Source organism: Gymnoscopelus braueri, assembly GCF_963280865.1.
Source record: "Gymnoscopelus braueri genome assembly, chromosome: 9".
NCBI classification, from domain to species: Eukaryota; Metazoa; Chordata; class Actinopteri; order Myctophiformes; family Myctophidae; genus Gymnoscopelus; species Gymnoscopelus braueri.
In genome coordinates, this window is record NC_137610.1 from 4,132,521 (window position 1) to 4,146,088 (window position 13,568).

The window sequence follows — 13,568 nt, forward strand, 5'->3', positions numbered from 1 at the left end:
CTTGGTGTTAATGGCGTTTTACTGTAGTGACCTGCCATGTGCCATCAACAACCAGTTGTTCTAAAGCAGGGGACAACAGTAGAATGACAGTTTAGGAATAGATACCATGAGACAAAAAGACAATGAATTATGTTTTCTTCTTGTTGAATGGGAAATGTATTTGTCACATCAGCTAAAACTATGCAGCAATGGTGAAGAAAGCGAACTTAGAAAGACTCTTTCTGACAAAACACAAATCATTTCACAATACTTTACCAGCCGAGTTAAAGAAAGAAGGAACTGAAATCACAGCTACATACAGTGTGTACCGTACATGAAATTGGATAAAGTGCTGTCATTAGCATTTTAAGTATGTATTTTGTCTCTATGCAACAAAACACCAGACACTTTCTGGAAAACAACAAATCATTCCAGGAACTCTGAACTACTCTGAAATCTCAACCATGTGTACCGTACATGAAACTGGATCAAGCGGTGGACCAAATAACACTGCTAATATGCAAAACACAGAAGACAGCTTCCAGGAAAAAGATAAATCTGGGGTAGTATAGTGTTACTGGACCTGAGAGCCGCTTTAACCCATTAAGACCGGGAACGCATAGGCTACTGTGTCATTTTAGATTTTTAGCTATAACCATTATTTTATACTTTGGGCTATTCAAAAAATAGCAGATATACAAGCTCATAGGGCGGCACTCTGTTTATTTATTTTTAATCTTGAACATGTATTTTTTTGATATTTTTTTACTCAAATCTTTGCTTTTGGAGGTCGCTGGAACAAAATATCTGACAAATGTTCGCTTTAAAAAATATATGTTAAAAATATTTGCACACATTTTCAAGATTTTTCAAAAATAGCAGATCTACAAGCTCATAGCGCGGCACTCGGTGCCGCGCTATGAGCTTGTAGATCTGCTATTTTTGAATAGCCAAAGAAATCTAAGATGGCACAGATACTTTCCTGGTCTAAATGGGTTAAAGGCAGGTACACACTGCAGGATATTTGGTCCGATAATGCTGTCTGCGACCTTTTTTGGCGCTCGCCGACAAATCCTCCCGATCTGATGCAGATCGGCCTTTGATCGGCGAGATAATGCTCGCTGTGTGGGAAAGGCTCAGCGACACGATCTGGCCGCGATTATCCGCTCTGGGATGGCTTTGCGACCGTTTTCAAATATCTATCTGGTTAGTTATTCGGCCCAGCCTCTGTCGCAGACAGGAGATCGGACAGTATCATACAGTATGAAACGGTCTGCGAGGAGATCCACGCTACAGCCAATGAGAGCACATTACAGCAACCGTGGCTAGGGGAGCGTCGCTGGATCTGACCACAACAAACAGTCCCTACCGCAATATTACCGTCCAGTCCTTTATTAAGTTAACATTATAAAACAAAATGAGGAAGTGATCGAGCCTGGTGGGCTGTTTATTTTAGAGGAATTGTACAGAGAGAGAGAGACAGAGACAGAGAGCGAGAGCGAGCTCTGTGTGTGTGTGTGTGTGTGTGTGTGTGTGTGTGTGTGTGTGTGTGTGTGTCTTTGAGTGCAGCATGCGCGTGACACACGCTGTGTCTGAACAGCGTTGCCAGATGTTGCGAGAGAAATAAGCAACCAGGTCTATGAAAACAAGCCCAAGAAAAGGCCACTTGAGCACTTTAAACCTATTTACAAATACATTGGATATTTTAAAATAGCCGATCTACAAGCTCACAACGCATCGCAGCTATTTTCAAAGAAAAATTGTGGAATATTTTCCAAATCCACACAGATCTTGTATGGGGGTCTATGGCACAACATATCTTCAGAAGGGGGGACAAATATTAATTTGGGGGTCCTTGCCATGAAAATGTTTGAGAACAACTGGCTCAAACAACATTAGGAAACAAGACCAAATAAGCAACTACACTTTCAAGCAACAGAAAAACAATCCCAAAGTCGCTTATAATAAGCGGACATGGCAACACTTACTGCTTCTGACGAGAGAGAGGGAGGGAGAGGGAGAGGGAGATATATCACGGGAGACGTTGATTAAAATGAATTGGAATAAAAACAAATACATGTATGTATTGGGTCTGACTCTGGACAGCATCCTAGTGAACTATCCTACAGGGTGTAATCCCTGGTCGGGGATCAATCTATAGGGTGAAAACCACAACGATATACAGTATGACAGCCGATTTCAAGAAATAAACTCCTGTAGTGTGAAATGCTTAACGATCAGACGACCCCCGACCACTTTAAAAGTCCTACAGTGTGTACCTGCCCTGGGTTAACACCGTCTGGGACAGCGGACTGCAACTGAAGCTGCTGAGAATGATCCCAGATCGGCAGATAGTGAACTTCATCATGTAGATCATGCTGTCAAATATAATCTTATACCTCAAACACTGATTATTTTTTAATTAAATATGTATTGATCTTTCAAAATGTGAATGATTGAAAGGGTTCAGCGAGTTTATCAAGGGCACTTTGACAGGACACGTGGTGGGGATCAAAATTGGGCAATTTTGTGGTTAAGGAACAATGGCACAAATGGGGCCCACACATGGGGCTAACTAACGACTGTGCAATCCTGCTGTGACTTATTTCATATCAAGATTCCAAATACATTCTTTCTTAGTATTTCCCCATTGGCGTATGTGATGACATAACAACTTCCTCTTCTTTGGGACATAAAATAGGCTGTTAAGACTGTATCACTATCTCTTCACACACGCAAGACGAGACAGAGAGAGAAACAGGTTGAATATGAAGTACATGGTGATTATAGTTGTCCTCTTGCATATCTGCAAGGCTGATGCCAAGGCAATGGATTTCAACAAGGCTGATGACGAGGCAATGAACGCCATAAAGGAGATCATCCATCAGCTGGAGAAAATCAAAAAACAGATATTAAACTTGGGACAAGTAAGTAGGCCTATAGCATTATGAACTAATGATGATCACTCTAGCACAGATGTTTTCAATCTCCCCCCAGAGATCTACAGCCATATGAGGAGCAGTTTAATTTCACTATCAGTCAATTCACTTAGGTAATGAATATTAAAAAATATATATTATGTTCTAAGTGTATAAATATTCACCACTATGCATCTATTGCTTATGTAACATTTAGCCTAAATCAAAACATATTTTCCAGGACAACATTTATTTGGATTCTAGGACATAATCAAACGGGAGTCTGTGGATTAATGAAAGTCAATTTGGGGGTCCTATGGCTGGTCTATTGTTACACTCAGAATTAAAATTATACTCAGGATTTGACTCTGTAAAGTTGTACAGTGGTCTTGTGCTGAATAATCAGTGATACGGATTTTTTTTTGTATGCGTATAAATGTGAGTGTGATCATTATAATGCTGTCATAACCTTTGAATAGATTAATAATAAAATCCTTTTTATTATCTCTATTTCTATAGGCACTGCATTTGAATGTGCCAACTAACAAAATGAGAGAGGAAGCAGTAAGTAATCAGAGTTATCCTTCACACAGAATGGCCCATGCAAGTATCTTATGTTCTGCTTATTCTGTTCATTGTATTGGTTCTACTTGACATAACTGCAGTACCAGGCCCTGTCATTTGTTCCATAGTGTAACTGCAGCGGTACGTTTGCCAAAGACCTGAAGCATTTTGTAAATGCACTGCAAAAGACGCAACTGGGCAGAGATTTTCTCCAGCACTTGACCAAGGCGGTCAAAACTCTCTCTGAACATCATCAGCTGGTTAGTGATGCATGTTCTTCTTCTCAATTAAGAATGATGTTCTGACATTCATCTAACTCAGGCGTGGGCAACTTTGATGATGGAGAGGGCCACTATATTTCCACACTCACTCCAGAGGGCCACATTTCCTATACTGTCGGGCAGACACCTCTTATCTCCGTATTTTTTACTTTTTTCGTAAATTAATGCCGTACTTCGCCATTCTATGTCACACAAAAGTAGCAAAAATAGCCAATCTACAAGCTCAAAACGCGGCGCACTGTGACGTGTTTTGAGCTTGTACAGATCTGCTATTTTTGCTGCTTTTGATTTCTGATTTTTCTTTGTTGCTATTTTTGAATTAGAATCCTGAAAAGTTCATTTTTATTTTATTTTCAAATCCATTTAGTTATACTTATGTGAACTTAAATATAAATACATTGGCCATAAAAAAGAAAATAGAAATGGAATACTAGTCAATAAGCTACTAATATAGACTGTAGTAATTAAAGCGAGTCATGTTTGCGTGTTTGGAATTGTAACAGCTGAAATCAATAATATATCAGTATTCCGATATTAACCTGTGGGCCGCATTAAGTGAAGGTGGGGGGAGGCCCGCATGTGGCCCCCGGGCCACCAGTTGCCCATGTATGATCTAACTAACCCTTTGGATGTATTGAATCTCAAACAGCCACATATGTGCAAACTCTAGCCAATGGACTCAACCAACTCTGTCTTCATCTCTGTCTTGTTTGTTGTTGTTTTTTTCAAAGGAGAAGAAAGTATGCAAATCAAAGAAAGTCAAATTATCAAAGTCCATGATACATGGGTACATCCTCTTCCTTCAGGAAATGAATGAGAAAGACTGCGTAAGTAGCACTGGGACATATCCTACTCTCACCACTTGCACATAATACGAGACAACTTTTACTATACGTTTGGCAAATTGTCATTTATGACACGTTTTCTAATAGTTTTGGAGTGTTCAGTGTTTTAATTGGTTTGAACCCTGTGTTTGCATGCAGAGCATTGTCCCAGGATATGGAGACACACACGACATAAGTGATGCATCAGAGTCCAAGATGGCGCTGTGAGACTCTCAGCCTAACAATAAATTGTTTTGTGTGTGTGGAAATAAGGACTTAATTGTGTCTCATCCTCAAAATGTTCTAACCTGTGTGTTCTTGTGTTTCAAATAAACTAAACTAAACTGAACTAAAACCAAAGCTCTCTCTGACTTCAGAGAAGAACACAGACATGCTGTACTGATAAACATTGATTGACTTTGTTGTGATAAAGGACATTGCTTGTCATAAGCCAGGACAAAATACATTCACAGACTAGATGCTGTAGAATCCTTTCCTCAAACTGTGTGGTGAGAAAGACACCCTGCATTGTGAACCATAGGCTAACCCTTGACCAGCAGAGGGCACTCATCCCCCAACTGCAGCTCCTCGGGCCTCTGTCCATGTTTTCATCTTTCAGGGGACAAATAGGTATGAATAAATATAAACTTTCCACTTTCACACTTTGCTGTGATAATGTACATCTGTGGTTCTTATTTTGGAGGAGCCTTTGGTTCTTGGTTAGCCGAGCTGTAGTGTACATCAGTTCTAGCAAGTATTACAATTTCAAATGTAGCAAAAATGCATGGCAACAACTTAATGGCTGATTAAATGTAAAGATTATAATGTAGAAGAAGGTGAGTCTAATACAAACATTCATGTAAACATGACATGTACGTATGGGTTAGGGACGGGTTAGTAGCACATTTACAGCTTTAATTGTGGCACAAATGGCTTAGCAATGCTATAAGGGCAGTGGTTCTAACCTTTCCATGCCATGACCCCCCAAATTAATCATATTTGAGCTGGGGACCCCCCAACATAATCATATTTGAACTGGGGACCCACCACCCTGATAAGCACTTGGAATATAGGAGTAGGCATGACATTTTCGGTTCCACAGATAAATGTTGTGAAAATAGCTGAACTACAAGCTCACAACGCGAGGCGTTGTATATATTATAATGAAATATTCAAATACCTTTTTTGACACAGAATCAAAATGTTTTGTGGTTATGAGTCACCAGTAATTTATATAAATATTTTTGGAAATCTCTATGGGAAACTACTGAATGGGCTTTCTATCTGTGGAACCACAAAATGGCCGCCAGTGCTATAAACAGCTCAAGAGGACATTCTAGGGTTTGTCAGCCGTTCTCTCCACCATGGACCTAACGATTATCCGCGTTGTGTTTATCATGGACTCATGGTAAACAACGCAGCTGTACATAGCCTCAGTCTTTCTCCAAAGGGCATCGCTGAACGTTAGCTGGCCATAAACAGAGAAGACTCCTTTATTTTCCATCAGATTAGTGGTATTGAACGCATAATCGGTGGAGTCCGTTTCCACGGGCTCATCATTAATGAGCCAAGACACCGCCACCTCCCTGGGGTAGAAGTCTCTCACGTAGCAAACCAGGGTCACCATATTCTGACTGGTCTGCTCGACTGGAGGCAGCAGGAACACCGACGGACGCTTAAATAGTCCTCCTGCAAGCGTGGGAGAACAATATTAGCCCCTTTGAAACAGCTTTATTGTCACATCACAGGTGTAAAGAGGTGGATGAAATTATTGCTTTTCTCCACCATTTTGTAGTTTCTGAGAAGAGAGATGATAGAGGTAGAGTAAGTAATATAAAAATAGTAATACACAGGATAGATAATAATAAAATATGAATTATGTTTCAATTCATAACATTTACACAAATTGATATTACAGCTGATATGATTGGATATCAGCTGCATTCGACAAGGTCAACCACAACATTTTACTACTCTAGTAATATATTATGGTATATACTGTGTCAAATATTTTTATTGGAAATGTCTGTCTGTCTGTCTGATTTATTTATTTATTTATTTTATTTATTTCATTTATTTCATTTATTTTATTCATTTTATTCATTTTATTCATTTTATTCATTTTATTCATTTTATTCATTTTATCTTTCAGGACACCTATTACTAAGTAGCTTGTGTCCTTTAAGTATGATTCAAATCACTTTAGTACTGTGCCAGAAAGTCCCACTTAGTTTACATAATAATCCTATATGAATATACAAATACATCTGCACTTGAGTGCTCATTAAGTAATCTAGTCTATGAGGGGCCGTTTAGGCCAAAAATAATGAAACACTTTCACACACGCTAACGAGACAGTCTTATACTTACTACTGAAATGCTTTTACATTCAATTTTGAGACACTTTCACACACACTGATGAGACACTCTTACATATACTACTGAAATGCTATACGTTCAATAATGAAAACTCTTGCACACTCACTACTGAAACACTCTCACATACATACATACTTTGTAAATCGATGCACGTTCATATATGAAACTTTATACATACTCATCTGAACACTTACGCATACATATGAGAAACACATACACATACATATATACTTCTGTGCCATATACACATGCATACGAAATGCTTGCACGCATACAAGTTAAACATTTATACATTTATATCTGAAACACTCACACATACACATATGAAAAGGCTGCATGTATATCGCTGAACACTTGTACATTTACAACTGAATTTCTTGTATATTATTACAAACTAAAATGAAAACTTTAGATGCATGTGCAAGCCTTTCACATGTATTCATACGAGTCATTTCAGTAGTATGTATACATAAATTCAATAATATACATACACATAATTTCAGTGATATGTATAAGTGAGTTCAGTATAATGTATAAAAGAGTTTCACATGTATTCATACAAGTGATCTAAGTAGTATGTATAAATGATTTCAATAGTGTATATATACACAATTTTTAAAGCATGTACAGATCATTTCACATGTATTCATACAAGTAATATCAGTGATGTATATAAGTAATTTTGATAGTATATATAAATCATTACAATAGCATGTATAGATCATTTAACTATAATGTATACAATGATTTCACATGTGTGCATACAAGAAATCTCAGTAGCATACGGAAGTGGTTTCAGTAACACCGGAAGACACAGGCAGGTGCGCACGCACACCAGGAAGAAACTTCCAGAGAAGATAAGAAGGAGAAGACAAAGGCAGCATGGAGGGGAGACCCACTTTAATTAATTCGATATCGAATATTAATATATCACCTATGCAGCAGTGTAAGGTCCTTACACACCGGGGCGAATTCTTCATGCAAATAAATAAAAAAAATTTCGCCTGTTTTTTAAAACCATCAAAGACGAAATTTCGCGGAGCGAAAATGCGTCTTTTATTTATTCGGACAGCAGTCATATTTTGTGGAAATGCTGGTGACTAAGGATAATTCCTTTTAACAGGTCGTTCATGAAAGTCCTTGCGGTCTTGTTTCCAATGAGAACCTGTGAGCAATTGGGGTTAAGAGTCTTGCTCAGGGACAAATTTCATATCATCGGCACATATGCTGGGATAGCCTGGAATCGAACCTGGGGCAACCAGGGCCTCTGGTTCCCTAGGCGGGCTCACTAACCACTCAGCTATGGCCGCCCCACACCTCTGACCAATCAAAATGCATTTATGTAGGCCTATTCATTTTATTAAACAATCTAGTATAGGCCATCCCATTGGATGAGAGCACTGGTGCTCAAAATGGGGTCCGGGGAGTGGGGACCCCCATGGAGGGTGATGCGCGGGTCAGGTTTTTTTCATAACCCGCCCCGCCACGGAGCACAAGTTCAACAAAACAATATATAAATCAACGGCCCGAGAGAGCGAGAGAGAGAGAGCGAGAGCGAGAGAGAGAGAGAGAGAGACAGACACCCCCCCTCGCATCACTACCAGGGTCCTTGGGACTCGGGAGTGTTCTGGGGGTCCCCCAGCAGTATAACCATATATAGCCTATATCAGCTATTTGAAAATATCCAATCTACAAGCTCACAATGCAATGCATTGTGAGCTTGTAGATCTGCTATTTAAAAAAATATTTGACAAATTGTGAAAAACACCATAAATATTATATGGTGGTCCCTGGCACTAACCTCGTGGTTGGACTGGACATGGATACAGTCAGTGGAGAAAAAAAAAGTACTCACATTTTTACTTTAAGTATCAATACTACAATGTAGAAATACTCTGTTACAAAGTAACAGTTACGTATAAAGTCCGGAATAAAAAATGTACTTGAGTAAAAGTAGCCTACAAAAAATAAAATAGGCCTACCAAAAGTAGAAAGTAGGCTACTCATTATGCAGAATGTCCCATTTCACAAGTTTTCTGTATGACATATACACATCTTTTGAAAATAGCAGATCTACAGATCTGTGAGCTTGTAGATCTGCTATTTTCAAATGGTCGAAATGTATGATGATACAGACTTGGGCTGGATATAGACCAATCGACAGTGTAAAGTAACTAAGTACATTTACTCAAGAACCGCCTGCCGCTCCAAGCCGCTCCGGCCGGGGCCGCGAACCATACGTCGCACAGACTGACACAAAGAGAACCAAGTGCGTAGCTCCCCGATCAAAACTTAATTTCTCCGTAGGCTAATCAAAATGTATCTATGTATTAATTTTATTAAACACGCTAGGCCATCCCATCCAACTCCTGTTGAAGATGCGCGCATCGGTGCTCAGTCACAGTGGGGTCCGGGGACTCCCCTGGGGGGTGATGCGTGCAGGTTTTTTTTTTCTTCATTTAGAGACAGACAGACAGACAGACAGACAGAGACAGACAGACAGAGACCCACCCGTCCCGCGCTGCCGCGCATCACTACCAGGGGGGTCCTTGGAAGTGTTCTGGGGGTCCCCTGCCCCAGCAGTTTAACCACTTCAACCCATATAGCCTTGAAATGAAGGGTCACTATGCTGTGTCCCTCTACTCCCTCGTCCTGTGTGCACTAACAGTCACTCACTGCATGCACTGAATACCAGTGGTGGAAAAAGTACTCAAATGTTTTACTTAAACAAAAGTATCAATTCTGCGGTGTAAAAATACTCTATTACAAGTAAAAGTAGGGTATTCAAAATGTACTTGAGTAAAAGTAGAAAAGTATTGGTATCAAAATGTATTTAAAGTACCAAAAGTAAAAGTACTCATTATGCAGAAGGTCCCATTTCACAAGTTTTCAAACGTGTAAAATGTATACAAATTCTTTGAAAATAGCAGATCTACAAGCTCACAACGCATCGCAAATCTGCTATTTTCAAATTGCCAAAGTATATATACTGTATAAGTGGTTTTGTAATAATAATCAAAATCTACAAAGTAACTATAGTAAATAAAGTTAGCAAATAATTGTAGTGGAGTAAAAGTACAATATTTGTCTATATGTAGTGGAGTAGAAGTAACTATAGGCTACTACTAAAATAAGTACTTTTATTTAAGTAAAACATTTGAGGATGGGACACACTGAAGGATGGGTAGAGTGTTGTCAATGTTGTTTTATGGTCATTTAATGAATTAATTATGCAAAAAAAATCGCGTACATGCCCGCGATGCAGTGGGTGGAGGGGGGGCGGGGGGCGAGTGGTGGTCAAGTTCAGCCCCCATGGCCACGCACAAAAGCCGGCGTCCCTGAGCCTATACATCAGCTATTTGGGGTCAGTGCGGACCCGTTCGGTGCCCCCCGGGACGGTTTTATGTCAACGGGGGGTTTTGTGTTGCCCTCAGAATCTTTTTGGTGCCACTAACATTAATCTTTTATTTTTATTGATTGTATATCTGCTATTTTTGAATAGCCAACATAATACAATATGGATAAAGGGGTGAAAATGTATTAAAACCTTTTGCTGGGGACCCCCTCAAGGACCACTGGTTGAGAACCACTGATTTAAAGGAAATGGCTGTAATGACAATACAGGGGCAGTTCTATAACTTATCCATTAATTTAGATTAAATAGAGTAGAGCAGGGGGCTTCAACAGGGGGTCCTCAGAGTTACTACAGGGGGTCCGCCAAATCATTGTGTGATATGATTTTTTTTTTTTACATTAACCACTTGAACCCTAGCAGCCGAAAATAGCAGATCACGTTTCAACTGCGCGGACGGTGTCACACGCAAACGCGTTACCTAAAGAATTCGGTCTGAGCATGCGCAAAATGGCGGCTCCCTTGGATTATTATTGATATTTGTAAGCTTTCTAAGACGATTTCTAAGTGGATTTTATTGTTTATAAAGTAGGATAAAGTAGGACGTGGCCATGCAAAATGGTGGTGTCCCGTGGATTTGTAAAATATTCGCGGTAAAAAAATATTTTACCGCGAATTATTTTTACATTTTTCTCTGTTGTCTGGAAGTTTCTTCCTGGTGTGCGCGCGCACCTGCCTGTGCCTTCCGGTGTTACTGAAACCACTTCCGTATGCTACTGAGATTTCTTGTATGCACACATGTGAAATTATTGTATACATTATAGTTAAATGATCTATACATGCTATTGTAATGATTTATATATACTATCAAAATTACTTATATACATCACTGATATTGCTTGTATGAATACATGTGAAATGATCTGTACATGCTTTAAAAATTGTGTATATATACACTATTGAAATCATTTATACATACTACTTAGATCACTTGTATGAATACATGTGAAACTCTTTTATACATTATACTGAACCCACTTATACATATCACTGAAATTATGTGTATATATATTATTGAATTTATGTATACATACTACTGAAATGACTCGTATGAATACATGTGAAAGGCTTGCACATGCATCTAAAGTTTTCATTTTAGTTTGTAATAATATACAAGAAATTCAGTTGTAAATGTACAAGTGTTCAGCGATATACATGCAGCCTTTTCATATGTGTATGTGTGAGTGTTTCAGATAGAAATGAATAAATGTTTAACTTGTATGCGTGCAAGCATTTCGTATGCATGTGTATATGGCACAGAAGTATATATGTATGTGTATGTGTTTCTCATATGTATGCGTAAGTGTTCAGATGAGTATGTATAAAGTTTCATATATGAACGTGCATCGATTTACAAAGTATGTATGTATGTGAGAGTGTTTCAGTAGTGAGTGTGCAAGTTTTCATTATTGAACGTATAGCATTTCAGTAGTATATGTAAGAGTGTCTCATCAGTGTGTGTGAAAGTGTCTCAAAATTGAATGTAAAAGCATTTCAGTAGTAAGTATAAGACTGTCTCGTTAGCGTGTGTGAAAGTGTTTCATTATTTTTGGCCTAAACGGCCCCTCATACTAGTCTCTTACATTAGATTGTACAAAGTACAATAGTATTTGCTTACCATTTGACCTTTCGAAGGTCATCTCCTTTGCGAAAAGCAGGCTTTTATGCTCAGCCACACAGTAGTAATATATCCCCTTGTTCCACTCCTCATAGAAGACTTCAACAGCCACCCTGAACAATCTTTTACCTCCTCTTAGGGAGGCTTTGTTTTCGGCATTAGGCAGTGTGTTTCCAGCCTCATCCTGCCACGTGACAGCGTCCACAGTGGCCACTAGTTCAAGAACTTCACACACCAGCAGGGTCTTCTTGTTGTAAAACAGCTCCTCTATCGACGGGGGCAGGATCTCCATTTTCATCAAGTTTTCATCTGGGTTGTCACAGTTCCTTCCTTGAAAGAGGATGTATGGAGTATTTAGTCAAACTGCAGGGTTTGATTTGTTAAATCAGTGGTTCTCAACCTGTGGGCCGGCGCCCACTGGTGGGCCGTGAGGATATCGCAAGTGGGGCCCCCAAACTAATTTGCGAAACTCTACGATTGTTGCTTTCTTTAAAACTTGAAAAGTTAGTTTTCAATAAAAAGGATCTTAAAGGAGTAGTTCACCCCAAACAAATACCTATTCAGGCCTTAAATTCATGGAGATTTTTTTGTTTTTGTCGCATGAATTAATAAGTTAATTAATAGCAGAGTTATGAATAAACTGCAATATTGGTACGATATGTATAGTCGCAACATATATTGTACTCACGCTGTTCGTTCGCATCATGTGTTCCACGCTGTTCGTTCGCATCGTGTGTTACAGACTTGCTCACATTTCCGCCAAAGCCCTGGAAGACACATGTTATCGTTGGATGTCCATCCGTCCAGTCGGTGTCCTTCACCTGGAGGTGGCTTATTGCGTTGTACAAAGTCCCGTTGGCGTTCCTTTCAGCCTCAAAAGATGAGGTCTTGACGTCAGAGCCGCTGAGGATCTCCTGACCATTTCTCTGCCACGTGATCTCATGGACTGGTGGTGAAAAGAGACTGGCAAAGCAGGAGAACGTAGCCTTGTGTTCTTTCACCACGTCCTCATTAGAGGAGATCATCACCTTAAGAGTTGGAGACTGCAAGACTGAAAAAAACAAACATCATATAGTTGGTGTCGGGCAGAAACCCTGTATGTCCATATTTCAACATTATATGTTTTAAATTAATGCCCTACTTCATCATACAGGAGTGTCACACAAAAGTTGTGAAGATAGCAGATTTACAACCTTGTAAATCGGCCATTTGCACTATTTTAAAATGTTTTTTTATACATATAATATATATATAAATATATATATATATATATATATATATATATATATATATATATATATATATATATATATAAATAAAGATATGTGTGTGTGTGTGTGTGTGTGTGTGTGTGTGTGTGTGTGTGTGTGTGTGTGTGTGTGTGTGTGTGTTAGCATGTGTTGTGTACCTGTGATATTAGTTAACTGAAGCACTACACTGTCTCTCTGCATTTGATGATGTATGCGTTTACCTTGCTTATTGTCACTCTGGATAAAGAGTGTCTGCTAAATGCCTAAATTGTAAATTGTGTGCGCGTGTGTGCGCGTGCGTGCATGTGTGTGTCCTTACCCTCACAGACTGGTAGATCTCCAC

The 13,568-nt window shown here is 39.1% G+C and overlaps 1 protein-coding gene and 1 gene segment (V, D, J or C); one reads left to right on the plus strand and one right to left on the minus strand.

The window, feature by feature from the left end:
* Positions 1-2,719: 2,719 nt before the first annotated feature.
* LOC308091427 (uncharacterized protein) lies at positions 2,720-4,983 on the plus strand. Its single transcript, XM_080437043.1, has 5 exons — positions 2,720-2,906; positions 3,417-3,461; positions 3,590-3,721; positions 4,474-4,569; positions 4,726-4,983. The coding sequence occupies exons 1-5, from the start codon at positions 2,748-2,750 to the stop codon at positions 4,792-4,794; spliced, it is 501 nt and encodes a 166-aa protein (XP_080293169.1). The 5' UTR covers positions 2,720-2,747; the 3' UTR covers positions 4,795-4,983.
* An 846-nt stretch (positions 4,984-5,829) lies between these two features.
* LOC308091982 (immunoglobulin heavy constant mu-like) lies at positions 5,830-13,021 on the minus strand. The segment is given in 3 exons: positions 12,691-13,021; positions 11,976-12,305; positions 5,830-6,255 (listed from the first exon to the last, which is right to left on the minus strand).
* Positions 13,022-13,568: the final 547 nt, after the last annotated feature.